Below are 24,094 nucleotides of genomic sequence, written 5' to 3'. Positions count from 1 at the left end.
TATTATTCTAGCTCTCATTGCCTCAAAAGTCATAGTCTTGTCTCTGTATCTGCAGCAAATGGCAAAGAGCCTGGCACAGAATGTGAATATTTTTGTTTATTTAAAATAAATTATATTTTGTTTTTTTCTTTCAAGATTTAGCCACCAAATGGATTAGTATTCTTATATCCAAGGTAGAACCAGGCTCTGTACATGAAGGTTTGTACATGAGGTTGAATTTCTATTATATAGTTTGATTTTCCTTTAAAGTAGATACATTCCAATTGGAAAACGACCAAATAAGTTGTGGTATATGATTATGCTGAAATACTATTGTACTATAAGAAATGATGAACAAGTTACTCTCAGAAAAACCCTGGATCTTCATGAACTGATGCAAAGTGAAATTAGTACATAGTAACAGCAATTTTGTAAGATGGTCAACTGGGAATGACAACTCTTCTTAGCAGTCTGAATAGATTCTGAATACAGACCGAGGCATTTTTTTATTTTTATTTTGTACAAATGATTTTTTATACATTACTAAAATATTGTTTAAGAGTAAATATAATATTCCTACCCCCCCAAATATAGACCCTCATGAGCAATAAAGAGAAAAAAATTAAAACTAAAATTAAAAAAAATAATAATAATAGTGGAAGCCAGGTGGCGCAGTGGACAGAGCACTGGCCCTGCAGTCAGGAGCACTTGAGTCCAAATCCAGCCATAGACACCCAACAATCACCCAGCTGTGTGACCCAGGGCAAGCCACCCCAACCCCATTGCCCTGCAAAAACAAATAATAATAATAATAATAATAATAGGAGTGGCTAGGTGGCACAGTGGACAGAGCACCAGCCCTGGAGCCAGGAGCATCCAACAATCACCCAACTGTGTGGCCCCGGGCAACAAGCCACCCAACCCAATTTGCCCTACAACCCTAATAATAATAATAATAATAATAATAATAATAATAATAATAATAATAATAATAATGTGCTTCAGTCTTTGTTCCAGCTCTGTCATGGGTGGATCACATTCTTTATGATATGTCCATCACAAAACCTACTTCCATATTTTTCCACCGGTGCCATTGCTGATCACAACTCCCTCTATTCGTACTTCCCCACTACCATATACTATATTTTTTCTCTCCTTTCACTCTGTGCCTCTTCTTAAATGTGCTGTAGGATAGCTAAGTGGTGCAGCAGACTGATCACTGGCCTTGGGGCCAAGAGTTCCCCGAGCCCACATACCACCCCTAAGGTCCAGCAACAGGCCATCCAATCTTTGTCCCTTGCAAGAAGTAAAAAAGAAAATGTGTTATATCTGACCACTCTCCCCCATGGTCCATCCTCTCCTCCATCACTCACATCCCCCTGCTTCCTTCATCCCCCTTCTCTCCTTCTTACTCTAGATGTCTATACCCCATTGAGTATATATGCTGTTTCCTCTCCGAGCTACCTCTGATGAGAATGAAGGTTCCCTCATTCCCCCTCACCTTCCCCCCTTCCATATCCTTGCAATAGATCATTGTAATAAAAAATCTTATTATATGAAATATCTTGGCCTATTCCACCTCTCCTTTCTCTTACTCCCATTACATTTCCCTTTTAGCCATTGACTCCATTTTTACAATATATTATATCTTCAAATTCAGCTCTCTCCTGTGCTTCATCTATAAAAGTTCCTTCTACTTGCTTTATTAAATGAGGAGTATGAATATTATCAGTATCATTTTTCTATGCAGGAATACATGTAGTTCGTCATCATTAAGTCCCTCATATTTTACCCTTCTCCTCCACTCTCTATGCTTCACCTGAGTCCTGTATCTGAAGATCAAACTTTCTGTTCAGCTCTGGTCATTTTAACAGGAACATTTGAAATTCCCCTGGTTCATTGACAGTCCATCTTTTTCCCTGGAAGAGGATGTTCAGTTTTACTGGGTAGTTGATTCTCGGTTGCATTCCGAGCTCTTTTGCCTTCCAGAATGTTATATTCCAAGCCCTACAAGCCTTTAATGGTGCTAAGTCCTGTGTGATCCTGGCTGCAGCTCCATGATATTTTAAATGTGTCCTTCTGGCTGCTTGGAATATTTTCTCTTTGACTTGGAAGTTCTGGAACTTGGCTATAATATTCCTGGGGGCTGTTTTTTTTTGGATCTCTTTCCAGGGGAGATCGGTGGGTTCTCTCAATTTCTATTTTGCCCTCTGCTTCTAGGATATCTGGGCAATTTTCCTGTAGGAATTCTTTTAAAAATGATGTCAAGGCTCTTTTCCTGATCATGACTTTCAGGTATTCCAATAATTTTTAAATTATCTTTCCTGAATCTGTTTTCTAGATCAGTTGTTTTTTTCAATGAGATGTTACACATTTTCTTATAATTTTTCATTCTTTTAGTTTTGAAGTATTGTGTTTTGACTTCTTGTAAAGTTAGCAGCTTCCTTTAGTTCAATTCTACTTCTGAAGGATTTGTTTTACTCAGAGAGCTTTCTTATCTCTTTTTCCATCTGGCTAATTCTGCTTTTTAAAGCATCCTTCTCTTCAATAGCTTTTTGTACTGTTTTATCCATTTGACCTATGCTGGTTTTTAACATGTTATTTTCTTCAGCATTTTTTGAATCTCCTTGACTAAGCAGCTAACTTATTTTTCATGTTTTTCCTGCATATCTCTCATTTCTTTTCCCAATTTTTCTTCTATCTCCTTCATTTGATTTTCAAAATCTTTTTTGAGCTCTGTCATAGCCTGAGCCTAATTTCTGTTTTTCTTGCAGTCTTTAGATGCAGGAGCTTGTACTTCCTCATCTTCAGACTGAGTAATTTGATCCTTTTTAGGATCATAGCCAAGGTTATTTCTCAATGGTGTTCCTTTTTTCTCTGTTTACTCATTTCCCCAGCCTGTGCCTGGTTTTGGGGTGCTTCCTGAGCTTTTGAGTATTACTGGGACACCCACCCCCAAGGATCTCAGTGTATGAAGCTCTGTCTTCCCTCCTGGTCTGTGAATGGTCACAAGTGCACCCCTCTGCCACAGGGTTGAGGTGGGGAGGCCATGCTCTTCTATGGGGGGCCTAGACTGATCAGGATCTTAATGTGGTCAGAGCCCCAGAGTCCTGTTCCAGGGACAGAGGACAAATCTTTTTTAAATTTTTTTTTTCAAGGCAATGGGGTTAAGTGGCTTGCCCAAGGCCAAATTGCTTAGGTAATTATTAAGCATCTGATGTTGGATTTGAACCCAGGTACTCCTGACTCCAAGGCTGGTGCTCTATTCACTGCGCCACCTAGCCACCCCAACAGAGGACAAATCTTGTTTGTCTCTCTCCACTCCCCTCTCTTTGGTAAGCTGAATACTCAAGGCTCAGTTGTCTGGGGGCTCGGGCTTACCAGCTCCACCTGCTTCTGTTTCCTGGATCTGGGCTGCCTCAGCCATGCTGCTCACTAAGTGCCCTGAGGCTGCGCTTCATGTGCTTGCTCTGGCAGAGGGCCCCCTGCTGATCTTCCAAGTTGTGCCTGGTATTCCCTGGGGTGTAGGTCAGGAAACTGCCCTCACTGCCATGAGCCGCAGCTCCCAGGAACCCTTGGGCTGCCTCCGGGAGGCTGAAGTTCCTTCACTCTGGTGGCCACCCCTCTAACCCCAAGGAGCAGAGCCTTTCCACTATTTTCCAGGTTACCTTGGGCTGGCGAATTGCCTCACTGGATCCCTCTGTGGGTTCTGTCTCTCAAAAATTTAGTTAGAATCATTATTTTATGATTTTTGAAATAGTGCGGTGAGAGCACCTAAGAGGGACTCTTTTCCTGTTGACATCTTGGCTCCACCCCTCCAAGGCATATTTTTTTTTTAGGTTTTTGTAAGGCAAATGGGGTTAAATGGCTTGCCCAAGGCCACACAGCTAGGTAATTATTAAGTGTCTGAGACCGGATTTGAACCTAAGTACTCCTGACTCCAGTGCCAGTGCTCTATCCACTCTCTTTTTTTGGAGGAGCCCCATTGTCAATCTTTCTCACCCTGCTTTCCCCAACCTCACTGAAAAAGAAGGGGAGAAGAAGCAAAACTCTTGCAGTTAATAAGCTTTTGCAAGCAAAATAAATTCCCATATTGTCTGTGTCTATGAAAGGTTTTTGCACCTTGAATCTATCACCTTATGGTCACAGGTAATATGTTTCATCATTGCTTCTCTGGAATCATGATTGAACAATTCTTCAGACTTTCAAAGTTATTTTTCTTAACAATGTTGCTATTGTATAAATATGTTCTCCTGGTTCTTCTTGCTGCACTCATCATCATTTTATACAAGTCTTCATGTATAGCATCACTTCCCTGATGTCATGGTTTTCTTCAAGAACAAAGGGTAAAAACCAGTAATAACAAATCTTCCTAAGTTTCTTTGAAAACCATCCCTTTCGGGGACGGCTAGGTGGCACAGTGGATAGAGCACTGGCCCTGGAGTCAGGACTACCTAAGTTTAAATCCGGTCTCAGACACTTAATAATTACCTAGCTGAATGGCCTCGGGCAAGCTACTTAACCCCATTTGCCTTGCAAAACAAAACAAAACACCATCCCTTTTGGTATTTCTGCACCAATATTCCATTTCATTTATATCCTACAATTCAGCCATTTGCCAGTTGATAGGCTTTTCTTTAGTTTCTAGGTCTTTGCAACATCATTCTTGTACCTATGAGTAATTTTCCTCTTTCTTTGATCTCTTTAGGATAGAGAAAGGTATCTCTGGATCAGAGACTATGTCCAGTTTAGTGACTTTTGGGGCAAAGTTCCAAATTGCTTTCCAGAATGGCTGGACCAATTCACAATTCCACCAATAGTATATTATAATTGTTTGTGGTTTCTCAAAACCCCTCTGCAAATGTCCTTTCCCCTTTTTGTCATCTTCACCAATCCAAAGGGCATCAGGGAGAATCTCAAATGTGGGATTTGGACCTTTATGAGTGATTTGGATTTTTCATATTCATATAGTTACGGATAGCTTAGATTCCTTCCTTTTAAAATTGTCTAAATAATGTTTGACCATATTGTCTATAAAGAATAGATCTTGTTCTTATTTATTTGAATCAGTTCCTTAGCTTGGATGATAGACCTTTCTTGGACAAATGTATTGCAAAATTTTTCCCTAGCTAACTACTCCTCCTCTAATTTTTACTGCACAGGTTTTGTTTGTGCAAAAGTTTTTTTTTTAATTTTATGTAATCAAAGTTGCTCAGCTTATCTTCTGCATAAATGCTTTTTGATTTATTATCAACACTTTCCTTTCTTGGGATTAGATGGAGCTACAGAGAATCCCTCAGTCAAACCAGGTTTTTCCCCAAAGATAGGAGTTTAAGAGAAAAGACAGGAGGAGATGCAGACAATAAGAACATCAAAGCATGTTGCAGTCCACTCTGGGCAGCCGGGTCTCAGTTTAATTCACACAACTCTTTGGGGAGCTCCGCTGGACATGTCCCGCATGTTCAATAATGAAAGTCAGCCAATGAGAGATAAGCAAGGAGTTTATTGCAGGTATATGCTACATCTCTGACTCACATAGTTGAAATAAGGGTATATATAAGCCTAGTCCCCTTGTATCAGCATCCCTCATCTCCAGGCCTGTGGAAGTATAACGGGTATGCCACAAAAGGTCTGTATCCTGGAAAAATGTGGAATCTTCAACAAGATAAAGAGGAAAGGTAGAGAGATAAGGACCAGAACTCCTTCCTGGGACACCTGAACAAGATGAGGATGAAAGGCAGAGGGATAAGGACAAAAGGTCCTTCCTGAGAATATTCAACAAGATAAGGATGGAAGGCAGGAGAACATAGAGAGAGAAGGGCCAGAGCTCCTTCCTGAGTTCAGGGCACTCTGGTATGGACATTCCTGTTGTCCCAGGTCTCAATGACTCTCAGGATGAACTCCTCATGGCCACATACTCTGTCTATTATCCCCTTACAAAAGCAGAAGAGAATATCAATCTCCAAAATGTAATCAAACTAGTTTCAAATATACAGTGTTCATTTGTCAGATCCTCTCAAATTTAAATACAATTATACTAAATTTACTCTGCAAAAGCAGAACAAGCAGAAACAAATTGGAAAGTTTAATTAATCTTCCCTTGAAAACCTTCAACAAATAATTTTGCTATCTTGTTCATTAGATTTTCTCCCCCATAGAAATGCCTTACCTTTTGCTTGAAAAAAACTTATTCAAAAATATGGATGGGGCAGCTAGGTGGTGCAGTGGATAGAGCACTGGCCCTGGAGTCAGGAGTACCTGAGTTCAAATGTGGCCTCAGACACTTAATAATTACTTAGCTGTATGGCCTTGGGCAAGCCACTTAACCCCATTTGCCTTGGAAAAAAAAACTAAAAAAAATAGGGATGGATGATTTTACTGACATAGTGAACATACAGGTGAGGAAATTCCCTCTGTCTATGTCGATCAATACCTTCTCTGTGACTTACATCTGAAGGAGCTGACCTCCAAGAGAAAAGTGAATTGCCTAGGGCCATGTAGTTATTATCTGTCAGATTCAAGACTTGAATCTAGTTTTTACTGGCTCTGAGCTAAGTTATTCATTGTTTGAAATCAAATATGGAAGAAGCAAATGTAGTAGTACCAAGTGAAGATGTTAGGTGGAGCCTTGGTGCACAGAGTGTTGGGCTTTGACCAATTTCAACTCCATCCTTAGACCCTTGGGCAAATCAATCAAATGGTAAACATTTAATGTTCCTCCTTAGATTCAATGCCTTCTATGGTACCTTTCAGCATTAATTTTTTTTTAATATTTAAAAAATTTAAATTAGCAAGTATTTTAAATGCCCCTTCCTACCCTAAGCAAATAAAAAAATCCATTACAAAAATAAAGCTCCCAATACAAAGTTTTGTAGTCCTGCAGAATAAATCCCCTTAGCCATGTCTAAAAATGCAAAAGATGAGTGATTTAGGGGCAGCTAGGGTAGCACAATGGATAGGCACTGGCCCTGGAGTCAGGAGGACCCAGGTTCAAATTCAGCTCAGACATTTAATAATTACCTAGCTGTGTGACCTTAGGCAAGTCATTTAACCCCACTGTCTTGCCAAAAAAAATGAGTGCTATATTCAATTTTATTCTTTTAGATTCATTTCAACACTGTATTGAGCTCTAAAGTGTTTCAAAATTATTTTTCTCTAAAATGTTGTCATTGTATAAATTGTTCTTCTAGCTGTGCTCACTTTTTTGTTGTTAAGTCATTTCCATGACCCCATCTGGGGTTTTCTTGGCAAAGATACTGGACTGGTTTGTCAATTCTCTAGTTCATTTGAGAGAAGAGGCAACTGAGTCCAACAGCGTTAAGTGACTTGCTCTGGGTCATTCAGCTAGTTAGTATCTAAAGCCAGATTTGAACTTACAAAGATAAATTTTCTTGACTATCGATCTGACATTCTATCAGTCCATAAAGATCTTCATAATTTCCCCTGAAACTTCCCTTTCATTATTCCTTATGGCACTATAACATTCTATTACATGCATATACCACAATTCATTTAGCTATTTTTTTGATAGCTTCCAATTTTGGCTACAATGAAAAAAATTACTATAAATGTTTTGTACATATAGATGCTTTCTTATTTTTTTTTTGGAGGGAGTCTAAGAGTATAGCAGAGTTAAAGGATATGCAGAGTTTGATAACATTCTGGGTATGGTTCCAAAAATCAGCTTTAAATCTGTGATCCTCCCCATGGGTTGCTGCTATCCTACAATTCCATTAGGACAGCTAAGTAACACAGCAGATGGAGGCTGGGCCAGCAGCCAGGAAGACTCATCTTCCTGAGTGGGACCCCGGAAAAGACCCTTAACACTGTCTCCATTTCCTCATCTGGTAAATGGGCTGGAGAAAGAAACAGAGAACCATTCCAGTATCTTGGCCAAGAAAACTCCAAATGGAATCAAGGAAAGTCAGAAACAACTAAAAGGACAATTCCCTTAACAGTGGACCATGCATGTCCTTCATTTCACAGGAGTTCTTGAAGTTTTTGTGTAATGCGAATCTTTTTTTTTGGCAATCATGTGAAACATGTGGATCTTTTCTCTGAATAATGTTATAAAATGCATAGAATAAAATACATAGAATTACAAAGAATACCAATTATACTGAAGTACAAGCATTGAAAATAAAAAACAAAAAAGGTTCACAGAGCCATAGTTAAGAAACCCTGTTCCAAGAGGCTATCAAGGGTCATTCATATAAAATCACTGAAATGAAAATAAGAGGTGGTTGACAGAAAAGCGATCTGAGCCCAGAAATAGTTAAGAGAACAGGAGGACATGGTTCTTAGGTATTTGAGGGACAGAAGGAAAGATTTTTAATTAGAGCTGGCTTCTGTTCTACTAATTCAAATTCTAAAATTCAAACTAAAGAATAAAGGTCATACAGGAAGGCATTTCTTTACACTGATTGCCCAGGAGCATGGCAGTGGGATCACGGCTGCTGAGAATGACCACAAGTTCCCGCCCAGCTCTTCAGGACTTATGAAATTAAAAACACCTACCAACAACTTCATCACAGGAAAGCCTGGGCCCTCATGTAATTATTAATGAGAGTGTCACAGCCCAACAAAAGCAAACATTCAAAAAGGTAAAAAATAACAAAAAAGAGGAGAAGCTGTGAAGAGGAACCAACATAAACCAACATAATCAAAAGCATAAAAATGAGAAGTAACTGAAGGAAAAGGGGAGGGGAAAATAAATTGTTACCATTCTGATAGCCTCAAAGAGCAAGAGGTCAAAGATATGCTTTGGCAACTAATTCCAACAAACATCAACAACATTATAATAAAATATTTGGCATTTTTCAGAATAACACTTGCTATTTTTTTTTCAACAGAAGTTAGATCTTTCCCAATGACATTTTGACCAGATGTCAAGGTCGGTTATTCTAAATGTCATAAAACTGTTAATAGTCAATGAGAATGGAAAAAATTAGAGCAGGCAGTGGGGGGGGGTAAGTCTTTCCCATCTCACTACTTCAGAGCAACTATCACATTTGACATTAAAAAAAAGACACAACTCTCACATGAAATGCAGAAATATTTATTTTGGTTTCCTTCGTTATTTTTTGGAAATTCTGTTTTGGTTTATAAAACATAGAAATAGCCAACACTGAAAGCAAACATCCGAAACTCCAATGTGACAAATTACCGACTTAGATAGTTGTGCAATTAAGAGCACACATTATGAAATTAGGCTACCAAATAGTGTTATTACAATGACATCTCTTTAGTGCAAACCTTGTTGTGCTTGAATATTACATATATCCCCATGTATCCAAAAAACAGAATCATTTTAAATGACAACTTAATTCAGTCAAATATTGCCAAGACCTGTAATAACTGAAATGTTATCAATTTCCCTAATTAGACTAAATGCCCCTCAGGAATTACTCCTAGGAAAAATTGATTCCCCAGATTTACATATCCCCCTAATAGTTAGCATTTGTTCTGGCTTGTTGAATACATTTTATAGAAATCACAAGTAGACTTCAGATAGGTTCATTCCTATCAGTTACTATCCTCTATTTCAACAAAAAAGTATTCAAGTACCTGCTCCCTCTAAACTTTGAAGTGATATGTTTGGTATGAGACAATTTTCGGGGAAACAATTAAAGCATTAATCATGGCATGGTATTCTGATATGAAAACTACATTAAAAACCCGTTGGCCATTATACAGAAAGAGTGGCTAGTGCAGTGTCGAGATAAGGTGTAAGGTTATCAGGTCATCACAGATGAGCTTGGCTGATCCTGCTAGTTATGGTGAAATTCTTGTCTCATGGTCAAGGCTAAGGCAGATTTATTTCTGGAGGGAAGGATGGGTAGGAGAGAGATCTGGAAAACACTCTGGGTAGCATTCTGCTTTGCAAGAGTTAGGGTCCACACTCTGGAGTATATTCACAGGTGACTCCAAATCTGTTCAGTTGTATTTTTCCTGATTTACAGTGAACCTTAAGTTTAAAACAATAAAGTTCAGCTCTTTCTTTTCTGGGTTGGGGTGACCCTGGGGGTGGGGCGTAAAGGAGAGATAGTTACACAATCCTCATTCAAAGAAGGGGGAGAAAAAGGGGGTTTAATGTTTGGATGAATTATGGTATACCCCACTCCTCTGTGTGTCTGTGTGTCATTTTTAAAAGGATTGTTTTCCTCCAGTGTACTATGTACCCTTTGGAGTAGACAATTGCAGAGAACATATCAAACACCTGATCTCTCAGAAACAGGGAAGCCCTAGTTCCTTGGTTAGGATCAGGAGAAAAGAGTCAACACCAACCTTTGGGCTGAGGAAGTCCCAAATAACTTATCAGGTATACAGTTGCCCTTTACAATTTAAGGCTCATTTTGGAAATTGTATATCACCACAAAATGGTCAGCAACATAAGGTGACAGTAAGGCAGTGTTCTGTTTCCTTCAAAATTCCTATGCAAGAACTCCGTCCAAACAAGTCTCCTTCCCTATGTTTGCTGTAGTCAAAATTACCAATATGAAGGCCAACAGTAGAAGTAGATCTTTTAGAGGTGTGCGGTTTTGTTTTTCCCAAGCTATCTTCCTCAAGATTAAATCTTAATGGTAGAATAGAGTTCATCAATCTGTGCCCTGAAATATTTCCGGAGCTCTGGTCTCTTTGCCTTCAGTGTTGGAGTCAGAAGGCCATTCTCCACACTAAATAATTCTGAGTGGAGAGCAATACCTTTGACCTGGAAATAAGAACAAACAAAAGCAATAAGGGAGTAGCCAAAGCCATTTGTTCAAAGAAGAGCCCATAACAATCACCACAACAATTCACTGAATGAAGGGCTTTACTGGCCACTCTGCTACCAGGGGAGATGGGCAGTCCATTCTTCTCCCTTCAGGGACTGCTATGCCTGGCTGCCTTAGACCACGAATTCTTCAGCTGAGACCCATTTTGATTCTGAGTACAGTTTAAAAACTATCAAATCACAGACCTTTCTAAAGGAGTTTTAAATTGCATCAAGACTTTGGGGACACTCTGGACAACTTATTTACTTTCACAATTCTGTGTATTTTATTCTGTGCATTTGAAAAAATGACTCTCTGAAGACTTCATGGGGCTACCAAAAGGGTCCAGGACACAAAAAAAGGTTAGGAATTTTTGTCTTAATACAGAGGGTATTAACTAATCTGTTGGGAGATACCAAAGGATTCTGTGATGTTACAGGTTAAATTAATTCACAGCCACTTGCTATGAATTAAATTCGATAGTGACCTCATTAAGAAACTCAATCTCATGGAAAAGCATTTAGAACGAAATCTCCAAAGGCAAGAAACTGGTTGTGTGGAGGTTCACCAACCTTTATTCAAGCCTCACCTGCTCAAAAGTCTTCAAACCGGCCTCTTTCCCAAGCCTCACCATATCTTCTAGGATTGCTTTTTTAACATCCTATTAAGACAATGAAATAAAGAAAGCATTAAAAATATTTTTAATGATATCACTTGTCTTACATCACCTATATTTTCCCTTGTATCCCTGTCAGCTAGCTGGTGTAGTGGATGGAGCTCTGGGTCTGGAATCAGGAAGACCTGAGTTCAAATCTGGCCTCAGATGCTTATGAGGCCTGTGACCCTGTGACCCTGGACAACAGATAGCAATAGCAGCTTCTTTGAAGGATTGTTGTAAGGATCAAATGAGAAAATATTTGTAAAGTCCACAGGGCCTGACATATAGCTGATGATTAATAAATTAAACACATGTGTAATATGTATTATATAAAACAAAAATCCCTACATAAACAAATTAAAAAAAAGAATATGAGAGAATCAAGCCAGTAAAACCAAAGGGCACCTCCAAAAAAAAAAAAAGAAAAAGAAAATCTGAGGTTGCATGTAATGTTCCACATGCAAGAAGCCCCAACCCAACAAAGGAACAGGAAAAGTATAAAAACTGCATTTTAAAAGCAAGAATATCTAAAACAAAATGGAGGAGGAAGGTTGGTACTCTACAGGACTACTGGCAGCTAGGTGGTAGAGAGGATAGAGTGCTGGTCTTAGGAGTTAGGAAGTCTTGAGTTCAAATTCAGACACAAGTTGATTCTGATTACAAGTTGGAAGTTACTTAACCTCTGTCTTCTGAACTGTAAAATGGGAAAAATAATAATGTCTACTTCTCAGGGTTGTTGGAAGTAGGAATTTCTGTCTTACATGGAAGGTGGTAACTAATTTGTTGGGAGGTAGCAAAGGATTCTGTGATGTTACAGGGTAAATGAACACTGTAAAATGAACACTGTATGTGTTAGCTATTATTAATGTTGTCATTATTATCATCAGATGCTTACCTTATTTCTGCACAAGTCTGTAATGGATCCACTGAAGCCCTTCTTTTTGGCCCAGGGAGACAGTGTTTCCACATCTGGTACCACTATACCTATGAGGAACGCCTTCAACACAACAAAACAGTGGGTCAGTTACAATTACACTGGTCCAGGATGGACATCCCTGAGCATCAGGATCTTTGGGAGGATCCTGAATCATACTTGCTCACAGAATGCTCAATTCACTTGAATCTAAAGGAGAGCCCCATTTTAATTTCTGTAGGGTGAGATCTTTGTGAGAAAGCATTGATTTTAACATGTATACTGACAGTGAATGAAGAGTCAAAGCCCCAGTGGTCAATCATCTCCCTCGTTCTCATAAAAAGCTCTGACCTGGTTAACCTTCCCCTTTCAATTCCTCTGCTTAGTGAAGGATTTAACTGAAATAGAAACAACTTTCAGGAGGCATTGCCCCACCTGCCCATTAATCACTTGGGAAGAAGCAGGCAGCCAAAGGTTGGTATGGTGCATTTTAGATTCCTGGGTTTAATACATAATCCAAGTGTTCGTTTTTTTTCCCCCACAAGTTAACTGTAACTGAAGTTCCCTTAATAGCTATTTGCATCCACTGCTCCATAACCGTAGACATTAAAACCCAACTTGGTGAACATACCTGTAAACTTTCCCCATATACAAACACCTGAGCAACAGGCTCACTTCTCTGGTAGATATTTTCAATTTTTTCAGGTGCTATGTATTCCCCTTGTGCCAGTTTGAATATATGTTTTTTCCTGTCAATAATCTTCAAGGTACCATTCTGGATAGGAGAGAAGAAAAAAAGAGTATTTATATCCATAAAAGAAACAACTCTGACATGGAAACCACCAAATCTTTGTCACAATTTATATTTAATTAAAATAATGGCACTATTATCCTCTAGTCTCTTCCGGGTGGAAGACAAATAAATGACCAATGACTTAAGGAACATGAACTGAGAACTGTATTAACCCAACTGATTCCAGGACCTGAGGGAGAGGAGAGATGGGATTTCCATATTCAATTTAACATGTGTACATAAGGTTTTAGGATCAGACATAAAGAGCTCTGAGTATTCTAGCCATGAAGAGGCCAATGATGAGCCTCCTCTTTTTACATTTCCTGAAGCTACTCTCACTTACATCCCTAAAAGCACAATTTAAAAATCAAAAAGAACGGTTACATAATCTTAGAATTGGAAGAAACTTTGAGAATCACAATTCTAGAATCCCAAAGGATCTTAGAAGCAATCTAAAAACAATCCCTTCATTTTACAGATGAGAAAACTGAGGCCAGAGAGGCTGACTGACTCAACCATGCATCACCAGCAGGAGTCAAGTGGCATTCAAACCTAGGCTTCCTGACTCTAGGACCAACCTACTGTCTACTATACCAGTAGTACCAAATTCAAATAGAAACCACTAACCTCTACATAGGTATTCCTGTGGATCATATACAGACTTAGAAATCCAAAAACTAAAATTATCCACATTTAATTGTATTTTTATTCTGTAAACACTTCCCAATTATATTTTAATCCAGTTCACACCACATTCAGAAGTACCATGGCCAAATGTTTCGACACTTCAGTCTAGGTGCTAGCTTTCAAACTCCCCCTTCAATCCTAGTTCCTCTACCTCATTGTACAGATGAAAAAATGAGATCTAAAGACTTTGACTTGTCTGTGCTCATGCAGCTATAACTGGGAGTAGAGCCACCAGAACTCACAACTTAATCCATTTTATATTTGGATCAGAGTATTCTACAAATTCCTTTTAATAACTTTCCCATAAAGTCATTATTATTTTCTAAGAATAAAATAAGTTGAATTTGAAAGCCTGTAGCTTTCGAAACTATCCCGTTTATATTTCTTTTTGGACTTTCTTCATTTTTTTCCCCTCTCATTTTTAAAAAAGTTGTTTCAGTGATCTTTTTTATTTTATTTTCTTTTTCTAAGTTGTTGCTACTTTCCCCTTTCTTCCAAGGTCCTATTAGAAAAGATTACTAACAAATCTCTTGTAACAAATCTGAATAGTCAAACAGAACAAATTCCTATGTTGACTATGTCTAAAAACATACTTCTCATTATGCATCTTTAACCCGTTATTTCTCTACCAAAAGATAAATAGCTTCATCATTAGTCTTCTAGAATGTGGTTTATACCTAATACTTCTTAGAGAAAGTCAAACTACCCTGCTTTGTGAAGTACCTTTGCTACCTTTAAAGGGATGAGTAACCTTCATTTCTTGCTGCCGGAACCTCCAGCCATTCTAAGAAAATATTTCTTCCCCTAGATAGCTTCAACCTAGGTGTCAAGAAGGATCACAAGATCATAGTTAGAGCTGGACAACAAGCCTGCTATAAAAAATACATTAGGGTGGCTAGGTGATGCAGTGGATAGAGCACCAGCCAAGAGTACCTGAGTTCAAATCAGACCTGACACTTAATAATTACCTAGCCGTGTGGCCTTAGGCAAGCCACTTAACCCTACTGCCTTGCTAAATAAATAAATAAAAACAAACAAATAAACAAACAAATAAAAATACATTTTGTCTCCACTGATGCAAAGATGTAAGAAGCCATGTGGCAAAGTAAGAGACAGATGCTCAGAGTCTGAAAAGTTGTTTCTAACACTGTGTGACTTGGGATAAATCTCAGTGTCCCCAAGAAACCCCCTTAAGACTGTAAGATGCAGAATGCTTAGGGATCTGCATTGATGGGGAGTTTATTGATTGAGGGTTCCCAACATCAGTGAAATTATTTGCCCAAACTCTCTCTCCCTAAATAAATATTAAGATTAAATACACACACACACACACACACACACACACACAAACACACACCCCACTACGATTTATTTCCCAACAGAAAAAAAATGGTCATGGGGGTGAAGAGTTTTCAAAAGAATTGCATACTATCAACAACCATCAAAAAAAGTACTCCAAATTGCCAATAAGAGTAACGCAAATTCTAACAACCCTTAAGTTTTGCCTCAAACTTAGCAAATCAACCAAGATATCAAAAAGCAAAAATCATCACTGTTGGGCTTGAGGATACACAAGTGTGTTGGTGAACCAGAGCTGAATTGTAGATTGGCCCTTCATCCCCGATCACAATTTGGAAATTTAGAAGGAAAAAAGTGACTCAGCTTTAATATTTTTTGGCTCTGGGGCAGCTAGGTGGTGCAGTAGATAGAGTACCAGCCTTGGAGTCAGGAGGGTCTCAGTTCAAATCCAACCTCAGACACTTAATAATTACCTAGCTGTGTGACCTTGGGCAAGTCACTTAACCCCACTGCCTTAAATTTTAAAAAAAGTTTTTTAAAAATATTCTTTGGCTCAGTATCCTCACTACTGTTTGTCTCAATTTCCTCATCTGTAAAATGTGTAAAAATACAACCTACCTCTCAGGATTGTTGTAATGATCAAATGAGTATTATATGGAAAAGTATCTGGCACATATAAATGTGAATAAATTCTATCATCATCATCATCATCATCATCATCATTTTTATTATTTCTGAGCACATACCCCAAGATCAAAATAGAACAAAAACTATAGCGTATACCAAAATACTCCTACCAGTACCTTTTGGGGTAGCAGATGCCTGGGATCAAACTGAACATACATCAATTAGGAAATAGCTGAACATATTGTGGTAAATGAATGTAATGGACTATTACTGTACTGTAAGAAATGATGACTATGAAGAATTCAGAGAAAAAGACAGAGATTTATGTGAAGTGGAGCTGAAAAAAACTGAGAACTAGAAAATGGTTTCAATATGTAAGTTATTTAAAAAAAATCCTAAACAGAAGACAGGCAATTGTGATAACTAATTTGGTCCTGGAGAACAGACAATGAAACATGTGAGAAGGGGAGACTAAAGGACCAGAAAGTTTTATACACTGTTAGATATATTGGCTGTTTTTGTTTTAAGATTTTTCTTTGTTAGAAGGGAAATGTGATATGGAATGATGATTACTCAGCAGATTCTGCTCCACCCCACCTTGTTTCAGGGTAAAATATTAGAGAAAAGAGGAAAAATTTACTTACAGGTAACCATTTCCCAACATCTCCTGTATGCAGCCAGCCATCTTTATCCAGAGCTTCTGCTGTTTTTGCTGGGTCCTTCAAATAGCCTTTAAATACATTTGGCCCTTTCACACATATCTGAGAAAAGGGGATTTTCATATCATTAATGCTACAAACTAAATTGTTAAAGCAGAGATACAGTTCAATCTATGAGATTTAGTAAGACTTCTGAAAAGGGGGGAAAAATTTGGCTTTTTTCCCAGTAGCTGGAAATTTTTCTCTGTTCAGTACAAGGAGAATGGACCAACCGAGGATCTTGGGCTTCACCTCTAACACCCCATCTGCCCTGTTTCAAGCCCTGTCCTGAAGCAGTGATAGATGGCCTATTGGAAAGGCTCTGGTCACAATGCTTAGGGCTAAGACTCTTGGCTCCAAATTCCCAAGAAATTACTTTTAGGTCATTAGGATCTCTTTATTTAATCTGTAAGAAATTCATTAATTGGTAGCTAGGGCAATTAGGACCTAAGCTTCAAGGACAACTGCCAGTGAAGACCTCTAGTCTATGGGCTCCCTGGGTACAGAACAGTCACTTCAGCAAGAGCTTTCTGCCCAGTCATCCTTCTACTCATTTAAAATTAAGTGTTTCTCTCTAGAACCATCTGTTAGATTAAACCCTAATACTCAGCTATCTTCTCTTGAAAGTAAGGGGGTGACAAAAAAAAGACGGGGTGAAACTTCAATAATGAGTACAATTTTACTCACCTCACCTTCTCCCTTGGCAGCCAGATAATTCATCTCTTCTACATCAACAAGCTTTATAAGACAGCAAGGCATTGGAGCACCAACGTGGCCTACACATCAAAAGAAATAGAATGATCACTCATCTGGAACTGGCCACCCTCCCCATGGCACCTGGCTCAAGTACTTGTATTCAATAACATTCATCTGACACTCATTATTGCTTAGTTTTTCAGTTGTGGCCAACTTTTTGTGACCCCAATTGGGGTTTTCTTGGCAGAGATATTGGAATACTTTGCCATTTCTTCTCCAGCTCATTTGACAGATGAGAAAACTGAGGTAAACTGGGTTAGGTGACTTATTCAAGATCACATAGCTAGGAAGTATCTAGGCCCAGTATTCTATCCACTTTGCCACCTAACTGCTCAATATATTTATTAAAGATCCATTTTATATAGTCAGTAAAACTAGGAGGGGAATGTGATCTTAGATCAGAAATTCTCCATTTTGGGGGGTTATTCACCCCTTTGGAAGTCTGGTAAAGCCTCTGGACCCCTTCTCAAAGTACATACATATTTACAAAAGAGATTAATTATACTGAAATTGTTATATGTACTTATGTATAAAATATTATTCATTCATTCATTTATTTGTAAAAGTTCAAGGACCCCTGGTTTTTCAAATGCTGCCAAATGCGGTGTATGATCATAGATAAATCACTGTATAGGTTTTTCCAGGTAACTCTAAGTTATGAATTGCTGATCAACATTAACAGGAGGAGTTTTCATATCAGGGAGTTCCCTTAAACAATTAAGTCAAATGTCTGGGCTGAAAAAAGAAAAAAGTATAATTCATTATGCTAAACACTAAGGAACCTGAAATTTAGGAGATCACAGAGTGTGTATAGATTTTTTTATATACAAATGTACATATATACACAACAGATACATGTACACAATGTATGAATATTATGTCTATGTGTGTGTCTCTATGTATTTTTTGTTGTGGTATAATGGAGACTATGTTGACCTCAATGTCAGAAAGACCAGATACTAGTTGTGTGACCTTGGGCAAGTCATTTTACTTCTGGCCTCAGTTACTAATTTGTAAAACATGGAGGGAGGAACTGACATCCTCTCTAAGCTAGAAGCTGGTCTTTCAGTTCAAAGTATATATTTATCTTTATAAGAGTTTCCCAAAGGGGCTGGAAGCTCCTTTTTGAAGCTTCCTGGGCTGGATGTTCAGAATGCTTTTTTGACCAAAAAAACCTAATTAAATAAACAACATGTTAAAAAAAAATCCTAGGGGTGCCTAGGTGGCGCAGTGGATAAAGCACCAGCCTTGGAGTCAGGAGTACCTGAATTCAAATCCAGTCTCAGACACTTAATAATTACCTAGCTGTGTGGCCTTGGGCAAGCCACTTAACCCCATTTGCCTTGCAAAAACCTAAAAAGAAAAAAATCCTAAATTTGTGTTTTATAATTTAGAGAACTTATTGGATCATTTATTTAGTTTTTAGAGAAGTTTTCTTAAAGGGTCAATAAGACAATGAATATTTTATATTCATCCATATTCAGCACATTTATTCCATGTTCCCTATGCATACATAAGTGCATACATAAACATTAAATGTACACAAATGCCAATAACCAAGCCATAGTATATGTATGCTACATGTATTTATGTATTACAAAAAACAGATAATATCTGCATATAGGAGAAGTGATCTGCTGTAGTAGTTGAGTCAAGAAAACTTTAAAGTTTCAAATCTTATCTCAGACATTTGATTTATTTTCCATCTAGAGCAAATCACTTAACTTTACAGCCTTAGGCAGTTCAGTAAGACTTAGCTCTACTAAGTGACTGAATCTTCACTCGGAAATTCCCTACCTACCAGTCCCTCAAAGTTTCTTTAAGTTCCTATGCATATCCTGCAAGGGTAGGGCCACAATAAGGCTTCTTGGAGCCAGCCTGGGGGTAGATCCTGGTAGATGACAGCAGCCCTGTGATAGTTCAGGGACTGAAGACTCAATAGGCCCAGAAGTCAGGGGAGCTCCAGCTAAACCTTTGATAGACCAAGGAAGAGGGGCCATAAGAGGTCCAACCATACCAGCTGTCCAGTCTCCTGGAACTGTCAAGGAACACCCAGCTGTGCACTCTGTTTGTCCGTAGCCTTCATAGAACTACAAGAGCAAAGACATTCAAGTGATTTGTTGGTGGCAAAAGCTCTATATCATTATTGAAAGTGCCACATTCAACCACCCCACAAGTTCCTGTGACCATGCCTTCATTTGGTCCAGTCAGCCAATTTCTATCTAATCACTGTGAGGAAAGAAATGACAGATGTGTTCACCCACACGTTTATATATGTACACACAATACACACACATGTAACTAACCCATACACACATCTACACCATGTGTATGTTTGTGTACAACTGCATACATTTGCACTTCTGCATGCTTCTGTACTGGCAGAGGCTCTTCTCAATTGGGGACTTTCTGAGTCTAACAAGATGACAGGTTGAAGATATACAATCAGATACAGAGAAATGTGCCTTATAAAACATATATATGTACAAACACACACACACTCACACAGCTACCCAAGAATGAAATGACCTCAGCATTGAGTCTTCTTGATCTCCCAACAGGGGTGTTTTCTTTCTTTTCAAAAGGCACTTCATTAAAGACTTTATCACAAGCCAATCCATGACTCAAGAGAGGAAAGAAACAAAGGCAGCCCTGCCAGTTCCAGGGTTGTGAATCCAGCGGGTCATGGTTAGTTAGGAGACTTCTGGGAGGAGAAATACAAGATTCATGGACTTTTATTAAAATGTGCTTGGTGAGATTATACAAAAAAGGGGCAAGGCTCGATCTGAATTTAACCAAGGACACAGGTTTTTATCCTTCCTATTTGTAGGAAGACAGCCTTTCAACAAGTGATAGATGACAGGAAGTCTTTGGATTTGCAAGAAGACAGAGTCATGTACTGACTCTTCTGAGAACAACTGCTTTAGACTCTGTGACCCTGATACTTCCTCAAAACCAGTTCTGCTGTCTGTGGCAAAGGTCAATTGATTTCGTCGTTAAGAGGATGAAAAAAGTCATCCTTCAGCATGCCTTTAATTAAGGCCTAGTTTCTGCCTATCCCATTACAGACAGACAGACACACACACACACGTATATACATACACACATATACACACATACATAAAACATATGTACATATACACAAATATGTATGTTTTTGTCTCTAACATTGCTCTGATGTACCCATCTAGTCAAACCTGCCAACAACTTGATAAAGTCTTCAGATCTCAACTCAGAATAATGTTTTTAAATGTATACAATGAATAGGATTTTGTGGAAACCAGTTATACTGAAATAGCTATAAAATACTTTTTAAAGGTTAATAGACCCCCAGGTTATTAATCCCTACTTTAAATTGAAAATTTTGATTTTCTATGAATTTTTATAAAATTAGGTTAAATATGTGAGAATTTCTTTTTTTAAAAGAAAGTATGTTACATACTGTTAGGCTACATGTTTCTTCTTCCAATATGTACCCAGCAATTTATGGTGACCACTGAGTCCAGGCAAAGGCTCCCTAACTCACCATGACCTGCTGGATTCACAGCCCTGGAACTGGCAGGGTTGCCTATGTTTCTTTTCTATCTTGGGTCATAAATTGGCTTGTGATAAAGTCTTTAATTGAGGTGTCTGTTAGAAAAGAAAGAAAAAGTCCCTGTTGGGAAAGCAAGAAAACTCAAGGCTCCATGTGGTTTTGCTCAATGTGGCAAGACTGATTCTGTAGCTTAAAAGTCTGTAAGAAATATTCCTTGTAGAAAAATTGTTTGAGTCACCTCATCAGATACTGATGCTCCATGACAAGATTTAGCATCTATTCATCCATCCATCCCTCCATCCCTCCATCCTTCCACCCTTCTCTCCATCCATCTATCGATATATGGACACATATACATTCTTAGTTCTTCTGCAATGATTCTACAGTTTCTAGTTTGCAACCAGTGGAGTAGGAAACTCACACATGCTGTGTCAGAGAGCCCTACTAAAGGGGTTTTAGGGGAAAGAAATGAGAAGATTTTGATGTCAAAGCTAGAAATAGTTTCTGGAAGTTTAGGTTACATGAAATCTTAGGGTTTCTTGATAAAGAAACAAAAGTCAGGTCTGTCTGTGAGAAATGTTGTGATGCCTCCTGACCTTCCCATGCATCTCTGAGGGGAGCACCATCACCCCATCTCGGTCCTGGCCACATAGGCTCTATAAAAAGGGGGCCTGGCATTCACAGCACCAGGCAGCAATCAGGTGGCACAGCACGTGGACAGCTACACTTGGAGTCAGGGAATTATGAATTCAAATACTCCCCTGGTCATTGACTTGCTTTGAGTCACCTTTAATGTCTCAATTTTCCCCATCTGTAAAATGGGGATAACACATCATGTATTTCACAGGGGTACTGGGAGGATCAGCCGAGTTAACATATAAAAAGTACTTTGTAAACTTTAAAGTATTACCTGTGCCAATTATCATTGCTATTATTATGAAAGGCAAGGACAATTCCCTTACTTCAAAGTGCAACAATCCCAGCTCCTGAACAAACAACAAAGACCATCAATGGTCAATAAGGCTGATGTGAATGTCCTATTCATAAGTGATGTACCAAGGAGAGGAGGACACAGAGGGTACACAAGGGGCTCTGTTCCCTGGTTCAAGACTGCGCTACACCCAACTATGCCTAAAGTGTCTGTGCCACCAAACTGGGGCAGATGACGGCCCATGCAGTTCATGTCATCATGCAAAAGATGCAAAGACGGGACCCCGAGGAACCACAATATGTGCGACCCTTCCCCACATGGGCCACAATTTGGCCCTTTCTTCTTCCAGCCACAACACTGTCTGATAAAATGCTGCCCCTGAGACAGGCAAGGATAGAATACACACACAAGCATACATATACATGGGCACAAAGACACATGTACATGCATGAGCACACGGACACATGTGTACACACACACACACACACACACACACACACACACACACACACACACACTTCCCCAAGACCATTGCTGGTCAGGATCGGCCCCCAAACAATTTGAACAACTCACCTGACAGCCCAGGGCTGCCCTCAGGAAAGTCAGGACAGTGGCTGACACAGGAGCTGCTCCGGTGATCATTAATCTGACCTTCCCTCCAAGGCTGGCCTTCAAGAGACAGCGAGGGAACAAAGCGAGATGCCAGGTAAAGAATGGAGATTGCTCTCAGGAGCTTCCTTTGCTAAGCCTCGAGCCTCACCAGGAACTCACCCCAGCCTATCCCCGGCTCCACCCTGCTCTCTGAAGACCCCTACTGTACTACGTGCTGAGGCTACAACTTCCAAGCCCCAGAGAGGACGCTGAGCCCCGAGGCCAGGAGGAGGTGAAGCTGGGCCTCCCCTCTTGACCATGAGCCCCAGAGAGCCGTCTCTGGGGTTTCTGGCTCTCTGGCTCCTATTCTCCCCCCTCCGGTCTGATCGACCATTCCCCAGCTTCTCTGCCAGATTTCCCCACCCTCTGCCCCTCCAGGCAGGTTGTCCGTTGGCCACCCCCCCACCTCTGGTGATCTCAGGAGCTGCCAGGGACTCAGAAGTCGCCCTATATAGATGACCCCAGGTCCGTGTATCTTGACTACACCCTCAAGTTTTGCTCCTGGATCACCAATTCCATTATTAAATATCTTTTAACTCTTCATATGGAGATAGTACCTCAAAGGCAGGGACTGCTTTTCATTGGGCCCAGCATAGTCAGGTAAATGGTCGACACTAAATAATTGTCTGCAAAATGAGTATATTGTAGGATGCCCCCAGGCTTTAAGATTTGAGGCAGCTTGGTGACACAGTGGATAGAATGTCTGAACCAAGCGTCAGGAAGACTCCTGAGTTCTAATCTGGTCCCTCATTAGCTGTGGGACCCTGGGCAACTGTTTGCCTCAGCTTCTTCATCCGTCAAATAAACTGGAGAAGGAAATGACAAACCACTCCAGTTTCTCTGTCAAGAAACTACCACTGCTGCTGAGCTGCTACTGCTACGTCGGGGGGCGGGGGGCTGCTGCACCTCCTACCACTACTTTCTATAGTAGCAGGAGAATCACAGTTTCTTGGTTTAAGGTCTACCTCTGATGCTTTCTACCCATATGATCAAGTGACTCCTTTTCCCTGGGCCTCAGTGAAATGAGGAGTCTGAACCAGAAGGCTTCTAGTTCAATGCCAGTGGATTTCAGGATTTACATATACAATTATACAAACACACACACACACACACACACACACACACACACACACATACACACACGCCACACATCCTCTCCATCTTCTACCTTCTTAGAAATTTGGACCTGGGCTAGTTTAAGCAGAAAGAGAAATTGTTACACATCCAATTATTACCTGAATTTTGTGGAAAATAAATTTATCCCATAGGCTGTTGTTTCTAATTATGCCACTTCGGAGTTCTGCCTCTTTCCTCTTGGAAGCAAAGTCCAGGATCCACCGCTTCATTGTTGTGTTGGCCTGTCCAAAAATCTAACAAGTCCAGTAATGATAACTAGGTTTCTCCAAAGAATGGGTCAAAGCCTTGCCCTCATGTCTGAGAGAGTTTGTACAGCATTATAATGTGAATAACTGAATTAATTTAAAAAAAATAGAATTGAAGTAAACTGAATTACAATGAATACCGTCAATAATTCCCCACCCTGCTATTAAAGCTATTGAAGATACAATTCATATCATATGAATATCTTCATTCCCCTCTGGCCTCTGCTGCTCACTGTTCAACCTTTTCTACCATGCTTCCTCAATGGCTGGCACATCCTGAACTTCTCCCTCCCCTTGGGATACCTCTTGGACCACGTTAGCCCCTTTATCCCTCTGGGAGTTCCTCCTGTACCATGTAAGTCCCCTTTTCCCATTGGGAGCTACTCCTATATTGGGGCCTCATTTTGGGGAGCGACCTAGGCTGTTCAACC

The 24,094-nt window shown here is 39.5% G+C and overlaps 1 protein-coding gene across 5 annotated transcripts in view; it reads right to left on the bottom strand.

Annotated features, from left to right (window-relative positions):
* Positions 1-9,021: 9,021 nt before the first annotated feature.
* ACSL1 (acyl-CoA synthetase long chain family member 1) overlaps positions 9,022-24,094 on the bottom strand; it is an 80,729-nt gene continuing 65,656 nt past the window's right edge. For all 5 annotated transcript variants that reach the window (XM_074228870.1, XM_074228866.1, XM_074228869.1 and 2 more), the window contains 9 exons: positions 23,517-23,651; positions 22,204-22,299; positions 19,182-19,254; positions 17,096-17,184; positions 16,355-16,471; positions 12,936-13,079; positions 12,287-12,388; positions 11,323-11,394; positions 9,022-10,690 (listed from right to left, as the gene is read on the bottom strand). In XM_074228870.1, coding sequence (XP_074084971.1) covers positions 10,550-10,690; positions 11,323-11,394; positions 12,287-12,388; positions 12,936-13,079; positions 16,355-16,471; positions 17,096-17,184; positions 19,182-19,254; positions 22,204-22,299; positions 23,517-23,651 — 969 coding nt within the window. In that variant the 3' untranslated portion in view covers positions 9,022-10,549. The remainder of the gene's footprint in view (positions 10,691-11,322; positions 11,395-12,286; positions 12,389-12,935; positions 13,080-16,354; positions 16,472-17,095; positions 17,185-19,181; positions 19,255-22,203; positions 22,300-23,516; positions 23,652-24,094) is intronic.

The sequence above is a fragment of the Macrotis lagotis genome, chromosome 3 (genome assembly GCF_037893015.1).
Source record: "Macrotis lagotis isolate mMagLag1 chromosome 3, bilby.v1.9.chrom.fasta, whole genome shotgun sequence".
Taxonomy (NCBI): domain Eukaryota; kingdom Metazoa; phylum Chordata; class Mammalia; order Peramelemorphia; family Peramelidae; genus Macrotis; species Macrotis lagotis.
The sequence above is the reverse complement of the archived record's forward strand: the minus strand, read 5'-3'. Positions and strand labels throughout refer to the sequence as shown.